The sequence below is a fragment of the Taurulus bubalis genome, assembly GCF_910589615.1.
Source record: "Taurulus bubalis genome assembly, chromosome: 15".
Classification (NCBI taxonomy): Eukaryota; Metazoa; Chordata; class Actinopteri; order Perciformes; family Cottidae; genus Taurulus; species Taurulus bubalis.
Window position 1 is genome coordinate 424,392 of NC_136603.1, and position 16,205 is coordinate 440,596.

The following is a 16,205-nucleotide window of genomic DNA, read 5'->3' on the forward strand; positions in this document are numbered from 1 at the left end:
AGTCTACGCGGTAAACAAACAGTCAACAAGGTAAACAAACAGTCTACGCGGTAAATAAACAGTCTATGCGGTAAACAAACAGTCTATGCGGTAAACAAACAGTCTACGCGGTAAACAAACAGTCAACAAGGTAAACAAACAGTCTACGCGGTAAACAAACAGTCAACAAGGTAAACAAACAGTCAACAAGGTAAACAAACAGTCTACGCGGTAAACAAACAGTCAACAAGGTAAACAAACAGTCAACAAGGTAAACAGTCAACAAGGTAAACAAACAGTCTACGCGGTAAACAAACAGTCTACGCGGTAAACAAACAGTCAACAAGGTAAACAAACAGTCTATGCGGTAAACAAACAGTCAACAAGGTAAACAGTCAACAAGGTAAACAAACAGTCTATGAGGTAAACAGTCAACAAGGTAAACAAACAGTCTACGCGGTAAACAAACAGTCTACGCGGTAAACAAACAGTCAACAAGGTAAACAGTCAACAAGGTAAACAAACAGTCTAGGAAGTAAACAAACAGTCTACGCGGTAAATAAACAGTCAAGGAGGTAAACAAACAGTCTATGCGGTAAACAAACAGTCAACAAGGTAAACAGTCAACAAGGTAAATAAACAGTCTACGCGGTAAACAAACAGTCAACAAGGTAAACAAACAGTATACGCGGTAAACAAACAGTCAACAAGGTAAACAAACAGTCAACAAGGTAAACAGTCTACGCGGTAAACAAACAGTCAACAAGGTAAACAAACAGTCAACAAGGTAAACAAACAGTCTACGCGGTAAACAAACAGTCTACGCGGTAAACAAACAGTCAACAAGGTAAACAGTCAACAAGGTAAACAAACAGTCTAGGAGGTAAACAAACAGTCTACGCGGTAAATAAACAGTCAAGGAGGTAAACAAACAGTCTACGCGGTAAACAAACAGTCAACAAGGTAAACAGTCAACAAGGTAAACAAACAGTCTATGCGGTAAACAAACAGTCAACAAGGTAAACAGTCAACAAGGTAAATAAACAGTCTACGCGGTAAACAAACAGTCAACAAGGTAAACAAACAGTCTACGCGGTAAACAAACAGTCAACAAGGTAAACAGTCAACAAGGTAAACAAACAGTCTAGGAGGTAAACAAACAGTCTACGCGGTAAATAAACAGTCAAGGAGGTAAACAAACAGTCTACGCGGTAAACAAACAGTCAACAAGGTAAACAGTCAACAAGGTAAACAAACAGTCTATGCGGTAAACAAACAGTCAACAAGGTAAACAGTCAACAAGGTAAATAAACAGTCTACGCGGTAAACAAACAGTCAACAAGGTAAACAAACAGTATACGCGGTAAACAAACAGTCAACAAGGTAAACAGTCAACAAGGTAAACAAACAGTCTATGCGGTAAACAAACAGTCAACAAGGTAAACAAACAGTCTACGCGGTAAACAAACAGTCTACGCGGTAAACAAACAGTCAACAAGGTAAACAAACAGTCAACAAGGTAAACAAACAGTCAACAAGGTAATCAAACAGTCTACGCGGTAAACAAACAGTCAACAAGGTAAACAAACAGTCAACAAGGTAAACAAACAGTCAACAAGGTAAACAGTCAACAAGGTAAACAAACAGTCTAGGAGGTAAACAAACAGTCTACGCGGTAAATAAACAGTCAAGGAGGTAAACAAACAGTCTACGCGGTAAACAAACAGTCAACAAGGTAAACAGTCAACAAGGTAAACAAACAGTCTATGCGGTAAACAAACAGTCAACAAGGTAAACAGTCAACAAGGTAAATAAACAGTCTACGCGGTAAACAAACAGTCAACAAGGTAAACAAACAGTATACGCGGTAAACAAACAGTCAACAAGGTAAACAGTCAACAAGGTAAACAAACAGTCTATGCGGTAAACAAACAGTCAACAAGGTAAACAAACAGTCTACGCGGTAAACAAACAGTCTACGCGGTAAACAAACAGTCAACAAGGTAAACAAACAGTCAACAAGGTAAACAAACAGTCAACAAGGTAATCAAACAGTCTACGCGGTAAACAAACAGTCAACAAGGTAAACAAACAGTCAACAAGGTAAACAAACAGTCAACAAGGTAAACAGTCAACAAGGTAAACAACCAGTCTACGCGGTAAACAAACAGTCTACGCGGTAAACAAACAGTCCACAAGGTAAACAAACAGTCTACGCGGTAAACAAACAGTCAACAAGGTAAACAGTCAACAAGGTAAATAAACAGTCTACGCGGTAAACAAACAGTCAACAAGGTAAACAAACAGTATACGCGGTAAACAAACAGTCAACAAGGTAAACAAACAGTCTATGCGGTAAACAAACAGTCAACAAGGTAAACAAACAGTCTACGCGGTAAACAAACAGTCTACGCGGTAAACAAACAGTCTACGCGGTAAACAAACAGTCTACGCGGTAAACAAACAGTCTACGCGGTAAACAAACAGACTACGCGGTAAACAAACAGTCTAGGAGGTAAACAAACAGTCTACGCGGTAAACAAACAGTCTACGCGGTAAACAAACAGTCTACGCGGTAAACAAACAGTCTACGGGGTAAACAAACAGTCTACGCGGTAAACAAACAGTCTACGCTGTAAACAAACAGTCTAGGCTGTAAACAAACAGTCTAGGCGGTAAATAAACAGTCTAGGAGGTAAACAAAGAGTCTACGCGGTAAACAAAGAGTCTACGCGGTAAACAAAGAGTCTACGCGGTAAACAAAGAGTCTATGCGGTAAACAAACAGTCTATGAGGTAAACAAACAGTCTATGAGGTAAACAAACAGTCAACAAGGTAAACAAACAGTCTAGGCTGTAAATAAACAGTCTAGGCTGTAAATAAACAGTCTAGGCTGTAAATAAACAGTCTAGGCGGTAAATAAACAGTCTACAAGGTAAATAAACAGTCTATGCAGTAAATAAACAGTCTACAAGGTAAATAAACAGTCTAGGAGGTAAATAAACATTCTAGGAGGTAAATAAACAGTCTACGCGATAAATAAACAGTCTAGGAGGTAAATAAACAGTCTATGCAGTAAATAAACAGTCTACAAGGTAAATAAACAGTCTAGGAGGTAAATAAACGTTCTAGGAGGTAAATAAACAGTCTACGCGATAAATAGTCTAGGAGGTAAATAAACAGTCTAGGCTGTAAACAAACAGTCTAGGCAGTAAATAAACAGTCTACAAGGTAAATAAACAGTCTAGGCAGTAAATAAACAGTCTACAAGGTAAATAAACAGTCTACAAGGTAAATAAACAGTCTAGGAGGTAAATAAACATTCTAGGAGGTAAATAAACAGTTTACGCGATAAATAAACAGTCTATGCAGTAAATAAACAGTCTATGCAGTAAATAAACAGTCTACAAGGTAAATAAACAGTCTAGGAGGTAAATAAACAGTCTACAAGGTAAATAAACAGTCTAGGAGGTAAATAAACGTTCTAGGAGGTAAATAAACAGTCTACGCGATAAATAAACAGTCTACAAGGTAAACAAACAGTCTACGCGGTAAACAGTCTACGCGGTAAACAAACAGTCTACACAGTAAACAAACAGTCTACACAGTAAACAAACAGTCTACAAGGTAAACAAACAGTTTACACAGTAATCAAACAGTTTAGGAGGTAAACAAATAGTCTACGCGGTAAACAGTCTACACAGTAAACAAACAGTCTACAAGGTAAACAAACAGTCTACAAGGTAAACAGTCTTGGAGGTAAACAAACAGTCTAGGAGGTAAAGAATCTACAAGGTAAACAGTCTACAAAGTAAACAAACTGTGTGTGTGTGTGTGTCAGACTCTAGCAGTGCTTCCTGATCAGGACTCGTTCTACGATGTGACCGACAGTCTGGAGCAGCTGGGGATGGAACTCATCATCCACAAGCACATGAGCAACAAGGGAACTGAGCCCGACCTGCGGGCGCAGTTCACCACGTACGAGGTAACAACAACAATAACAACAACAACAATATGTATCAGTGCACCACGTACGAGGTAATAACAACAACAACATGTATCAGTTCACCATGTACGAGGTAACAACAACAACAACAACATGTATCAGTGCACCAAGTACGAGGTAACAACAACAACAACAACAACATGCATCAGTTCACCACGTACGAGGTAACAACAACAACATGTATCAGTTCACCACGTACGAGGTAACAACAACAACATGTATCAGTTCACCACGTACGAGGTAACAACCACAACATGTATCAGTTCACCACGTACGAGGTAACAACAACATGTATCAGTTCACCACGTACGAGGTAACAACAACATGTATCAGTTCACCACGTACGAGGTAACAACAACAACAACATGTATCAGTTCACCACGTACGAGGTAACAACAACAACAACGACAACATGTATCAGTTCACCACGTACGAGGTAACAACAACAACAACATGTATCAGTTCACCACGTACGAGGTAACAACAACGACAACATGTATCAGTTCACCACGTACGAGGTAACAACAACAACAACATGTATCAGTTCACCACGTACGAGGTAACAACAACAACAACATGTATCAGTTCACCACGTACGAGGTAACAACAACGACAACATGTATCAGTTCACCACGTACGAGGTAACAACAACAACAACATGTATCAGTTCACCACGTACGAGGTAACAACAACATGTATCAGTTCACCACGTACGAGGTAACAACAACAACATGTATCAGTTCACCACGTACGAGGTAACAACAACGACAACATGTATCAGTTCACCACGTACGAGGTAACAACAACAACAACAACATGTATCAGTTCACCACGTACGAGGTAACAACAACAACAACATGTATCAGTTCACCACGTACGAGGTAACAACAACAACATGTATCAGTTCACCACGTACGAGGTAACAACAACAACAACAACATGTATCAGTTCACCACGTACGAGGTAACAACAACATGTATCAGTTCACCACGTACGAGGTAGCAACAACATGTATCAGTTCACCACGTACGAGGTAGCAACAACAACATGTTTCAGTTCACCACGTACGAGGTAGCAACAACATGTTTCAGTTCACCACGTACGAGGTAGCAACAACAACATGTTTCAGTTCACCACGTACGAGGTAGCAACAACATGTATCAGTTCACCACGTACGAGGTAACAACAACGACAACATGTATCAGTTCACCACGTACGAGGTAGCAACAACAACAACATGTATCAGTTCACCACGTACGAGGTAGCAACAACAACATGTTTCAGTTCACCACGTACGAGGTAACGACAACAACAACATGTATCAGTTCACCACGTACGAGGTAACAACAACAACAACAACATGTTTCAGTTCACCACGTACGAGGTAACAACAACAACAACATGTATCAGTTCACCACGTACGAGGTAACAACAACAACAACATGTATCAGTTCACCACGTACGAGGTAGCAACAACAACAACATGTATCAGTTCACCACGTACGAGGTAACAACAACAACATGTTTCAGTTCACCACGTACGAGGTAACAACAACAACAACATGTATCAGTTCACCACGTACGAGGTAACAACAACATGTATCAGTTCACCACGTACGAGGTAACAACAACATGTATCAGTTCACCACGTACGAGGTAACAACAACAACAACATGTTTCAGTTCACCACGTACGAGGTAACAACAACAACGACAACATGTATCAGTTCACCACGTACGAGGTAACAACAACAACAACATGTATCAGTTCACCACGTACGAGGTAACAACAACGACAACATGTATCAGTTCACCACGTACGAGGTAACAACAACAACAACATGTATCAGTTCACCACGTACGAGGTAACAACAACAACAACATGTATCAGTTCACCACGTACGAGGTAACAACAACGACAACATGTATCAGTTCACCACGTACGAGGTAACAACAACAACATGTTTCAGTGCACCACGTACGAGGTAACAACAACAACATGTTTCAGTTCACCACGTACGAGGTAACAACAACAACAACATGTATCAGTTCACCACGTACGAGGTAACAACAACATGTATCAGTTCACCACGTACGAGGTAACAACAACAACATGTTTCAGTGCACCACGTACGAGGTAACAACAACGACAACATGTATCAGTTCACCACGTACGAGGTAACAACAACAACAACATGTATCAGTTCACCACGTACGAGGTAACAACAACAACAACATGTATCAGTTCACCACGTACGAGGTAGCAACAACAACAACATGTATCAGTTCACCACGTACGAGGTAACAACAACAACATGTTTCAGTGCACCACGTACGAGGTAACAACAACAACATGTTTCAGTTCACCACGTACGAGGTAACAACAACAACAACATGTATCAGTTCACCACGTACGAGGTAACAACAACATGTATCAGTTCACCACGTACGAGGTAACAACAACAACATGTTTCAGTGCACCACGTACGAGGTAACAACAACGACAACATGTATCAGTTCACCACGTACGAGGTAACAACAACAACATGTTTCAGTGCACCACGTACGAGGTAACAACAACAACAACATGTATCAGTTCACCACGTACGAGGTAACAACAACATGTATCAGTTCACCACGTACGAGGTAACAACAACGACAACATGTATCAGTTCACCACGTACGAGGTAACAACAACAACATGTTTCAGTGCACCACGTACGAGGTAACAACAACAACAACAACAACAACATGTATCAGTTCACCACGTACGAGGTAACAACAACAACATGTTTCAGTTCACCACGTACGAGGTAACAACAACAACATGTATCAGTTCGCCACGTACGAGGTAACAACAACAACATGTATCAGTTCACCACGTACGAGGTAACAACAACAACATGTTTCAGTTCACCATGTACGAGGTAACAACAACGACAACATGTATCAGTTCACCACGTACGAGGTAACAACAACAACATGTTTCAGTGCACCACGTACGAGGTAACAACAACAACAACAACATGTATCAGTTCACCACGTACGAGGTAACAACAACATGTATCAGTTCACCACGCACGAGGTAACAACAACATGTTTCAGTTCACCACGTACGAGGTAACAACAACGACAACATGTATCAGTTCACCACGTACGAGGAAACAACAACATGTATCAGTTCACCATGTACGAGGTAACAACAACAACATGTATCAGTTCACCACGTACGAGGTAACAACAACAACATGTATCAGTTCACCACGTACGAGGTAACAACAACAACAACATGTATCAGTTCACCACGTACGAGGTAACAACAACAACATGTATCAGTTCACCACGTACGAGGTAACAACAACAACAACATGTATCAGTGCACCACATACGAGGTAACAACAACATGTATCAGTTCACCACGTACGAGGTAACAACAACAACATGTTTCAGTGCACCACGTACGAGGTAACAACAACAACATGTTTCAGTTCACCACGTACGAGGTAACAACATGTTTCAGTTCACCACGTACGAGGTAACAACATGTTTCAGTTCACCACGTACGAGGTAACAACATGTTTCAGTTCACCACGTACGAGGTAACAACAACAACATGTTTCAGTGCACCACGTACGAGGTAACAACAACAACATGTTTCAGTGCACCACGTACGAGGTAACAACAACAACATGTTTCAGTGCACCACGTACGAGGTAACAACAACATGTTTCAGTGCACCACGTACGAGGTAACAACATGTTTCAGTTCACCACGTACGAGGTAACAACAACAACAACAACAACATGTTTCAGTGCACCACGTACAAGGTAACAACATGTTTCAGTTCACCACGTACGAGGTAACAACAACAACAACAACAACAACATGTTTCAGTGCACCACGTACGAGGTAACAACAACAACAACAACATGTTTCAGTGCACCACGTACGAGGCAACAACAACAACAACATTAATTTAGACACATGTATACAACGGTTGTTTTTATAATATGACGCAGCTGCTTTTGTTCTGTCCTTTCACAATAAAAGCCTGGTGTGTGTGTTGCAGGCGGCTCTGCGGGACGAGGACGGGGAGACGGATGACTCCTCCCCTCACCTCCGCAAGGAGAGAAGAAAGATGGCCGCCGGCGAGCAGGAGGGCCGGAGGAGCCGCCGCTTGTCCAGCCACAACCTGCCGGACCTGCTGTCCTCCTCCGCCGGCTCCTCGCCCTCCTCCTCCCCTCCTCCCCCGGCCCTCCTCCCCCCCTCCTCCTCATCCCCTCCTCCCCCGGCCCTCCTCCTCCCCTCCTCCTCTTCCCCTCCTCCCCCGGCCCTCCTCCCCCCTTCCTCCTCCTCCCCTCTTCCCCCGGCCCTCCTCCCCTCTTCCTCCTCATCCCCTCCTCACCCGGCCCTCCTCCCCTCCTCCTCACCTCCTCCGGCGGGGTTGGGCAGCAGGGCCTCGTCCCCGGTGACCTCTGACCCCGGCAGCCCCACCTCCATTGCGTCCGGATCCCAGACCGGGTCTCCGCCTGTCCCCCACTCTCCCCCCAACGACACCGGGACCGCAGAGCCGGAGCCCAAGTCCCCAACCAGCGGGTGAGTTCCCCCAGTGGAGCGGCGGGTCTCGACCTCGGACCTGCAGCAGCTAGTAGCTAACATGTAGTAGCTAGCAGCTAGCAGCTAGTATTTAACATTTAGTAGCTAACAGCTAGTTATCGGTTCTTTATCGTTTTGGTGTGATTATTAGGGCCCGAGTACTGACGTAGTCAGATCGAGGACCTATTGAAATGCTAAGTATTATTATTCCCGACCTATGCGCAGGGAAAAGAGGTGCTTGGGATAAACCTACATTCTTCAAACTTTGCACACCCATCAGACTTGGCGAAAATTTTAATATAATTTGGGCGTCGACCAAAAGTCTGAGAAAATGTCTCTATAGCGCCCCCTTTAGGCAGAAAGGCTACGCTTTTTGCCAACTATGGCCGATTGACTTGAAATTTTGCACACATGTCCGGGTGGGACTGCTCTACAAAAAACTCATCCGTGAAATTAAAATGCGCCTAATTAGATTTTCCGCCATTTTGAATTTTGTAAAAAACACATTTTTGCCCATTCCTCCTAAACGCTGGGTCCGTTTCTTACGAAATTTTCTCTGAATCATCATTGGCTCAATGTGATCAAATGATATTGTCAACCGTGTTGATATCTCATTACGTTCAGAAGTTATTAACCAATTAACCTCTTAGGGGCGTGGCTCAATATGTCAATACACATAACTTCCTAATTACTTGGCCTATCTTCACAAACTTTGTAGCATATGTCAACATCGTGTCCCTTAACGTACCCAAATTGTTTCAGAATATTCAAACACTAGAGGGCGCTGCAGTGAACCGATCAATTTTGGCATTTTCCTTGTTTTCAGGCATTGTATTCTGACGAACTCCTCCTAGAGATTACACACGATTGATTTCACATTCGGGCAATATGATGTTGAGACCTTTGCAGGGAAAAGTTATCAAAGGATTTTCAAAATATCGAACTATGTGAGCGCAGAGCAGCGGCAAAGAGACACCATTTTCCATGAAAATGGAAGTTGCTTTAACTCGGCCGTACATAATGTAACCTGCTCCGTATTTCTCGTATGCCATGACCTCCTGACCCTGAAGACATCCATATGATCAATTTTCATCCTAGTCATAGCGCCACCTAGAGGCAACAGGAAGTTACATGTTTTCTACTTGTACACCGTGCTCCTCACAGATTATTCAGATCCCTCTCAAAATGCGTCGGAAGAGACTTAAGACATTGATAATGCATCACCTTGAAGATTGTAAGGATCCGTTGAACGGCGTAGCGTCGGTCCGTCGCAGAAGTTCGATCCTTCGCCGTGACCGAATAAACCGATGTAACTCGACTCCACATGATAAGATCCTTTCCAGGTTTCACATGTTTGATCAGCCTCCAGGCCTGAAGACATGTGCAGTCTAATTTTTAATTTGAGTCATAGCGCCACCTAATGGCAACATGAAGTAAATATTTCTATACTTTGGCTTGCTTCTCTTAGTCGGTCAATCAGATCAACTTCCAATTACTTCTAGACAAACATAAGACTTTCATGATGTCAGCCCCTAAAGCTTTGGATTTTTTGTGTAACGCTGTTGCCGTGGCGCCCCATCCTTCGCGGTCAGCAATGAAGGTACTTTTGAGGGACTAAGCATGCTCGAAACGTAACTAAACTTGCCAAACACATTTAAAGGCAAAGATGTAGTTGCCTGATATGACTTGAATGACTCAAAACTGGAACTTCGGCTCGATAGCGCCCCCTACAAATATTCAATTAATCAGCCCCAGCGCTACGGTTGACCTACATGTATGAAACTTGCTAGGAATATGTAACACATGTAAACTTAAAGATAACTCTCTTGGGACCATGCTCTAAACCGTACAGGAAGTCAGATAGCGCCCCCTAAAAAAACGTGTTTTTTTTGACAACCTGTGAGTTGTGAAAGCCCACAGTTTTTGCCCCCTATCACCAATTGACCTGAAATTTGGCACACATGTCCGGTTGTGTCTGCTCTACAAAAAAGTACGTGGTCGCACTAAATTCCGCCTACTTAGAATTTCCACCATTTTGAATTTTGATAAAAACAATTTTTTCCTCAAATCTTTCTAAACGCTGGCTTCGATTTTTACGAAATTCTCTGTGGATCATTAAAGGTTCAATTTCATCACAATACATCAAAAGCTTGTTTGTATCTCATTGTGTTCAAAAGAAAAGGACCCATTAACTTCTTAGGGGTAAATTCAACTAAATTCAACAAAGCAGCCCTCGCAGTACGTTCAACATAGATATACAATATTTGATAGGCGTATGTACCACATATACACTTAACAATAACTCTCTTGGGACCATGCTCTAAACCGTATCATTTTCTTCCTCAGTGGTGGGCCGTCTGGGCCTTCTAAGCCTTCTCTGCTGGCCTAAACAGAATCACAAAGTTATAGCTATTTTATAATTTCATTGTTTTTCACAAATACACTACATGTATTATAATATTTTTTCCCTATCAGATTATTTTCTCATTGTACAGCTCTGTTGCTCAGCCTGCAGTCTTCAGCCATCAGACTGCAGCTGGTTTGAAGGAGAACATTTCATCCAATCAGATGTTTTCTCTCCTGTGTCTCCAGGCCAGCAAGGCAGTTTAAACAGGCCTTTGCAGATTAAAGTACACGGGGAGTGGGCGTTGTGGTTGATTGTCATGGACTTCAGCCAATCAGATCGTTAGTTTGACAAACTGGGCGGGTTCTTTGACGTGCAGGGCCTGCGAGGGGGCGTGGACGTGTGATTGGTCAGTGGCCCAGCGTGACCATCAACATGCGCTGTGATTGGCCAGTGTGTCAACAGGGCGGAGCTCAGTGGGAGCTGGAACGGTTCAGGCGGAAGCTAGAGAAGTTGTGACATGTTGTTTTTGTTGCGTGTTTTGGCGCTCGGTGGAAGATTAGCGGACTTGGTGGAGGATTTGAGGCGTCGACTGCTGCTGTCGAGCGGATATGTTCTGCCCTAGAACGCGTGGAGGTTTCCGGGGTGCGGTCGGGAGGCTCGGCTGTCCTCACCGGTCCATGGCGCCTGTTGCTGGAACTGAAGCTCCGTGAACCGAACGACCGCGTTGCTGAACTCGTTGTTAATAAGGAGAGGAGATGGACTTTGTCTTTAATGAACAGCATCCGGTGAGTTGCTTTTTGTGTTTCATCTGCGGTGGCGTTGCGTTGTGTGCTGTTTTTTTTAATCATGTATTGTTTTGTCATGTCATAACGAAGTGTGGTTATTGTTGCGGGGGAAATCCCGCGTCAGAGGCGCTGCGTGAGCTCTACCGACTCAGAAACGTCCGCTGAAAAAAGAAAGAAAAAAACTCCTTCTTCACTACTTTTTCTTTTTCCAGAATAGGCGCGGGGGGCTTGGCGCTTATACGGTGAAAACAGCTCCGCGGTCGGTCCACACCGTGTGACCTCCATGCTGTAATAGTGCAAAGAAATCGTCCGCATAGCAGAGTGAGCTCTGCTGTCCACACGTGACCGTCTGGATGAACGCGCCGTGTAGTGTAGTGTAGTGTAGTGTAGTGGGCAGCGCCGTGTAGTGTAGTGTAGTGTAGTGTAGTGTGTAGTGTAGTGTAGTGTAGTGTAGTGGGCAGCGCCGTGTAGTGTAGTTTAGTGTAGTGTAGTGTGTAGTGTAGTGTAGTGTAGTGGGCAGCGCCGTGTAGTGTAGTGGACAGCGCCGTGTAGTGGACAGCGCCGTGTAGTGTAGTGGGCAGCGCCGTGTAGTGGACAGCGCCGTGTAGTGTAGTGGGCAGCGCCGTGTAGTGGGCAGCGCCGTGTAGTGTAGTGGGCAGCGCCGTGTTCAATACGCGAGGGTCAGACAGGAACTCCCGGGACACTTTTTCCCCTTCTTCCCCAGTCCGCACCTGATGTGGACACACGTCATTGAAGGCCTTGGTCTAAAACCCGCCACTGAGAGAGAGAGAGAGAGAGAGAGATAGATAGATAGATAGATAGATAGATAGATAAATTAAAGCGGGTCGCCGAACATCCGCCTGCAGGCGAACGTTCTCGGACGGACGAGCCGGCGACCCTTCGGCTTACCCCGACGTGCTTGAAGCGAGGGCCCAGTCATAGCTGCTCGCAGCTTTAATTATTCTTATTATCATAAATATATACCGCTGCGTCTCCTCTATGGAGATTCGTACATATACATAAACACATGTCCTCGTGTGGACAGCGGGGACAGACAGGAAGTCCTCCTGAAGACTTCCTGTCTGATCAGATCAGTTTGACTCCAGATTCAGAAAATAGTCCCTAAACATAAAATACTAGACTCTCTGCTGCAGACTCTTCTGCCTCTGCCTCTGCCTCTGTCTCTGGTTCTGGTTCTGTCTCTGCCTCTGGTTCTGCCTCTGGTTCTGCCTCTGGTTCTGCCTCTGCTTCTGCTTCTGCCTCTGCTTCTGCCTCTGCTTCTGCTTCTGCCTCTGGTTCTGCCTCTGCTTCTGGTTCTGCCTCTGGTTCTGCCTCTGCTTCTGCTTCTGCCTCTGGTTCTGCCTCTGCTTCTGCTTCTGCCTCTGCTTCTGCTTCTGCTTCTGGTTCTGCCTCTGCTTCTGCTTCTGCTTCTGGTTCTGCTTCTGCCTCTGCTTCTGCCTCTGGTTCTGCCTCTGCTTCTGCCTCTGCTTCTGCTTCTGCCTCTGGTTCTGCCTCTGGTTCTGTCTCTGCTTCTGCTTCTGCCTCTGGTTCTGCCTCTGCCTCTGTCTCTGCCTCTGTCTCTGCCTCTGGTTCTGCCTCTGCCTCTGGTTCTGCCTCTGCCTCTGCCTCTGGTTCTGCCTCTGCTTCTGCTTCTGCCTCTGGTTCTGCTTCTGCCTCTGGTTCTGCTTCTGCCTCTGGTTCTGCCTCTGCCTCTGGTTCTGCCTCTGCCTCTGGTTCTGCCTCTGGTTCTGCCTCTGCCTCTGCCTCTGGTTCTGCCTCTGGTTCTGCCTCTGCCTCTGCTTCTGCCTCTGGTTCTGGGTCTTTTCTTATTTTGCTGACTTGGGGTTGGTGTTTTCTGTCTCTGATAATCACTGGTGTCCCTCCTCTCTTCCTCCTCCTCCTTCTCCTCCTCCTCCTCTAGCAGTCTCTCTTTCCTCAGCCACCACATGTCGTCTCTGGGTCTGAGCAGAAGATCCAGACTCTTCTCCAAAACCAGCTCCATCTGTGAGGAGCCTCTAGCCTGCAGGTCTGTAGAGACTGACCTCAGACCTGCTGACATATTAGAGTCATGTGATCATTTCCCCTTCTGGCCTCGTCTGGTGTTTCAGCTTCATGGTGAAAATACTAAAGCTTCACTGTGTGTGTGTGTGTGTGTGTGTGTGTGTGTGTGTGTGTGTGTGTGTGTGTGTGTGTGTGTGTGTGTAGCTCCTCCTCCTCCTCAGATCTCTCTCAACAGGATTTGCTCAGCAACAAGACGGAGACGAAAACCAGTTTCAAGTAAGTGGAGCAGGTAAACTGGGATGTATGGTAACAGTCAGAAGTTGTCCCATTCACTTGAATGGGGTTTCTGCGTGAAGAGAATAAAAACATTCATCTTTGTGCCCACAGTGACTCGCCATACTTTAACGTAGAGAAATGATTTAAAGTTTAAAACTTTGACAAAAGTCTGGAGTTTCTTTGCCCAATTGGGCATTTTTTTATAGCTAGCACAGTTTTCATGGAATTATTGTTCAAGTTTAAGAAGATGTTTTGGCCTTTTCAGAGTTTACAATGGGTGTGTATGGCGCAGGTTAGACTGGTGATGTGAGCTTCAGACTCTTATCACTCAACCCACAATGTTCACTCTTCAGGGTCGTCATGTTTACATCAAAACGTAGTAAATCTTGTGTTTGTGGTTCACATGCGTCGTGGAATCCAACAAACTTTAATGTTTTTGTCAGCAAGCCTGAAAGAGACATGAAGTCAGCAGCTGCTCCATGGACTCCATGTTGGATCTGACCACCGTGTTCTCTCATGAAGCAGCAGGAGACTTTATGAACTGAACTTAGCTCTCATTTCTACACATACACATTTAAACAAGTAAAGGACATGTGTAGGTTCACAAGAGTCTTATCTCTCTCGTGGTTCCTTTTGTTTTGGCGTTCAGAGTCATGGATTTTAGAGTTAGACCAGTTCACTAGCGCTCTGTCACCATGACAACCAGTGACACACAGGCAGGAGGAGCAAACTGACAGTTGGTCAGCTGACATCCTCAGTCTGAAGACACTCACATTTAACTCTACAAACACATCAACATTTAACTGTCCAAACACATCAACATTTAACTCTACAAACACATCAACATTTAACTGTACAAACACATCAACATTTAACTCTCCATACATATCAACATTTAACTCTCCATACATATCAACATTTAACTCTCCAAACATATCAACATTTAACTCTCCAAACATATCAACATTTAACTCTCCAAACATATCAACATTTAACTCTACAAACATATCAACATTTAACTCTACAAACACATCAACACATCAACATTTAACTCTACAAACACATCAACATTTAACTCTACAAACACATCAACATTTAACTCTACAAACGCATCAACATTTAACTCTACAAACGCATCAACATATAACTCTACAAACACATCAACATTTAACTCTCCAAACACATCAACATATAAACATTTAACTATCCAAACATATCAACATTTAACTCTCCAAACAGATCAACATTTAACTCTCCAAACATATCAACATTTAACTCTCCAAACATATCAACATTTAACTCTACAAACACATCAACATTTAACTCTACAAACACATCAACATTTAACTCTACAAACACATCAACATTTAACTCTACAAACACATCAACATTTAACTCTACAAACACATCAACACATCAACATTTAACTCTACAAACACATCAACATTTAACTCTACAAACACATCAACATTTAACTCTACAAACACAACACATCAACATTTAACTCTACAAACACATCAACATATCAACATTTAACTCTACAAACACATCAACATTTAACTCTACAAACACATCAACATTTAACTCTACAAACATATCAACATTTAACTCTACAAACACATCAACATTTAACTCTACAAACATATCAACATTTAACTCTACAAACACATCAACACATCAACATTTAACTCTACAAACATATCAACATTTAACTCTCCAAACACATCAACATTTAACTCTCCAAACACATCAACATATCAACATTTAACTCTCCAAACATATCAACATTTAACTCTCCAAACATATCAACATTTAACTCTCCAAACACATCAACATTTAACTCTACAAACACATCAACATTTAACTCTACAAACACATCAACATTTAACTCTACAAACACATCAACATTTAACTCTCCAAACGCATCAACATTTAACTCTACAAACGCATCAACATATAACTCTACAAACACATCAACATTTAACTCTCCAAACACATCAACATTTAACTCTCCAAACACATCAACATTTAACTCTACAAACACAGCAACATTTAACTCTACAAACACAGCAACATTTAACTCTACAAACACAGCAACATTTAACTCTACAAACACAGCAACATTTAACTCTACAAACACAGCAACATTTAACTCTTCGAACATATCAACATATCAACATTTAACTCTACAAACATATCAACATTTAACTCTACAA

General features: G+C 43.1%; 1 protein-coding gene across 1 annotated transcript in view; it reads left to right on the plus strand.

Annotated features, from left to right (window-relative positions):
- The window catches only part of fhod1 (formin homology 2 domain containing 1), a gene marked incomplete at its 5' end in the record, with an annotated part of 42,483 nt that overhangs the window by 11,317 nt on the left and 14,961 nt on the right, over positions 1 to 16,205 (plus strand). The window contains 6 exon segments of the mRNA XM_079230461.1: positions 3,828 to 3,964; positions 8,054 to 8,218; positions 8,501 to 8,580; positions 13,634 to 13,738; positions 13,918 to 13,989; positions 14,639 to 14,654. Of these exon segments, the coding sequence (XP_079086587.1) occupies positions 3,828 to 3,964; positions 8,054 to 8,218; positions 8,501 to 8,580; positions 13,634 to 13,738; positions 13,918 to 13,989; positions 14,639 to 14,654 (575 nt within the window).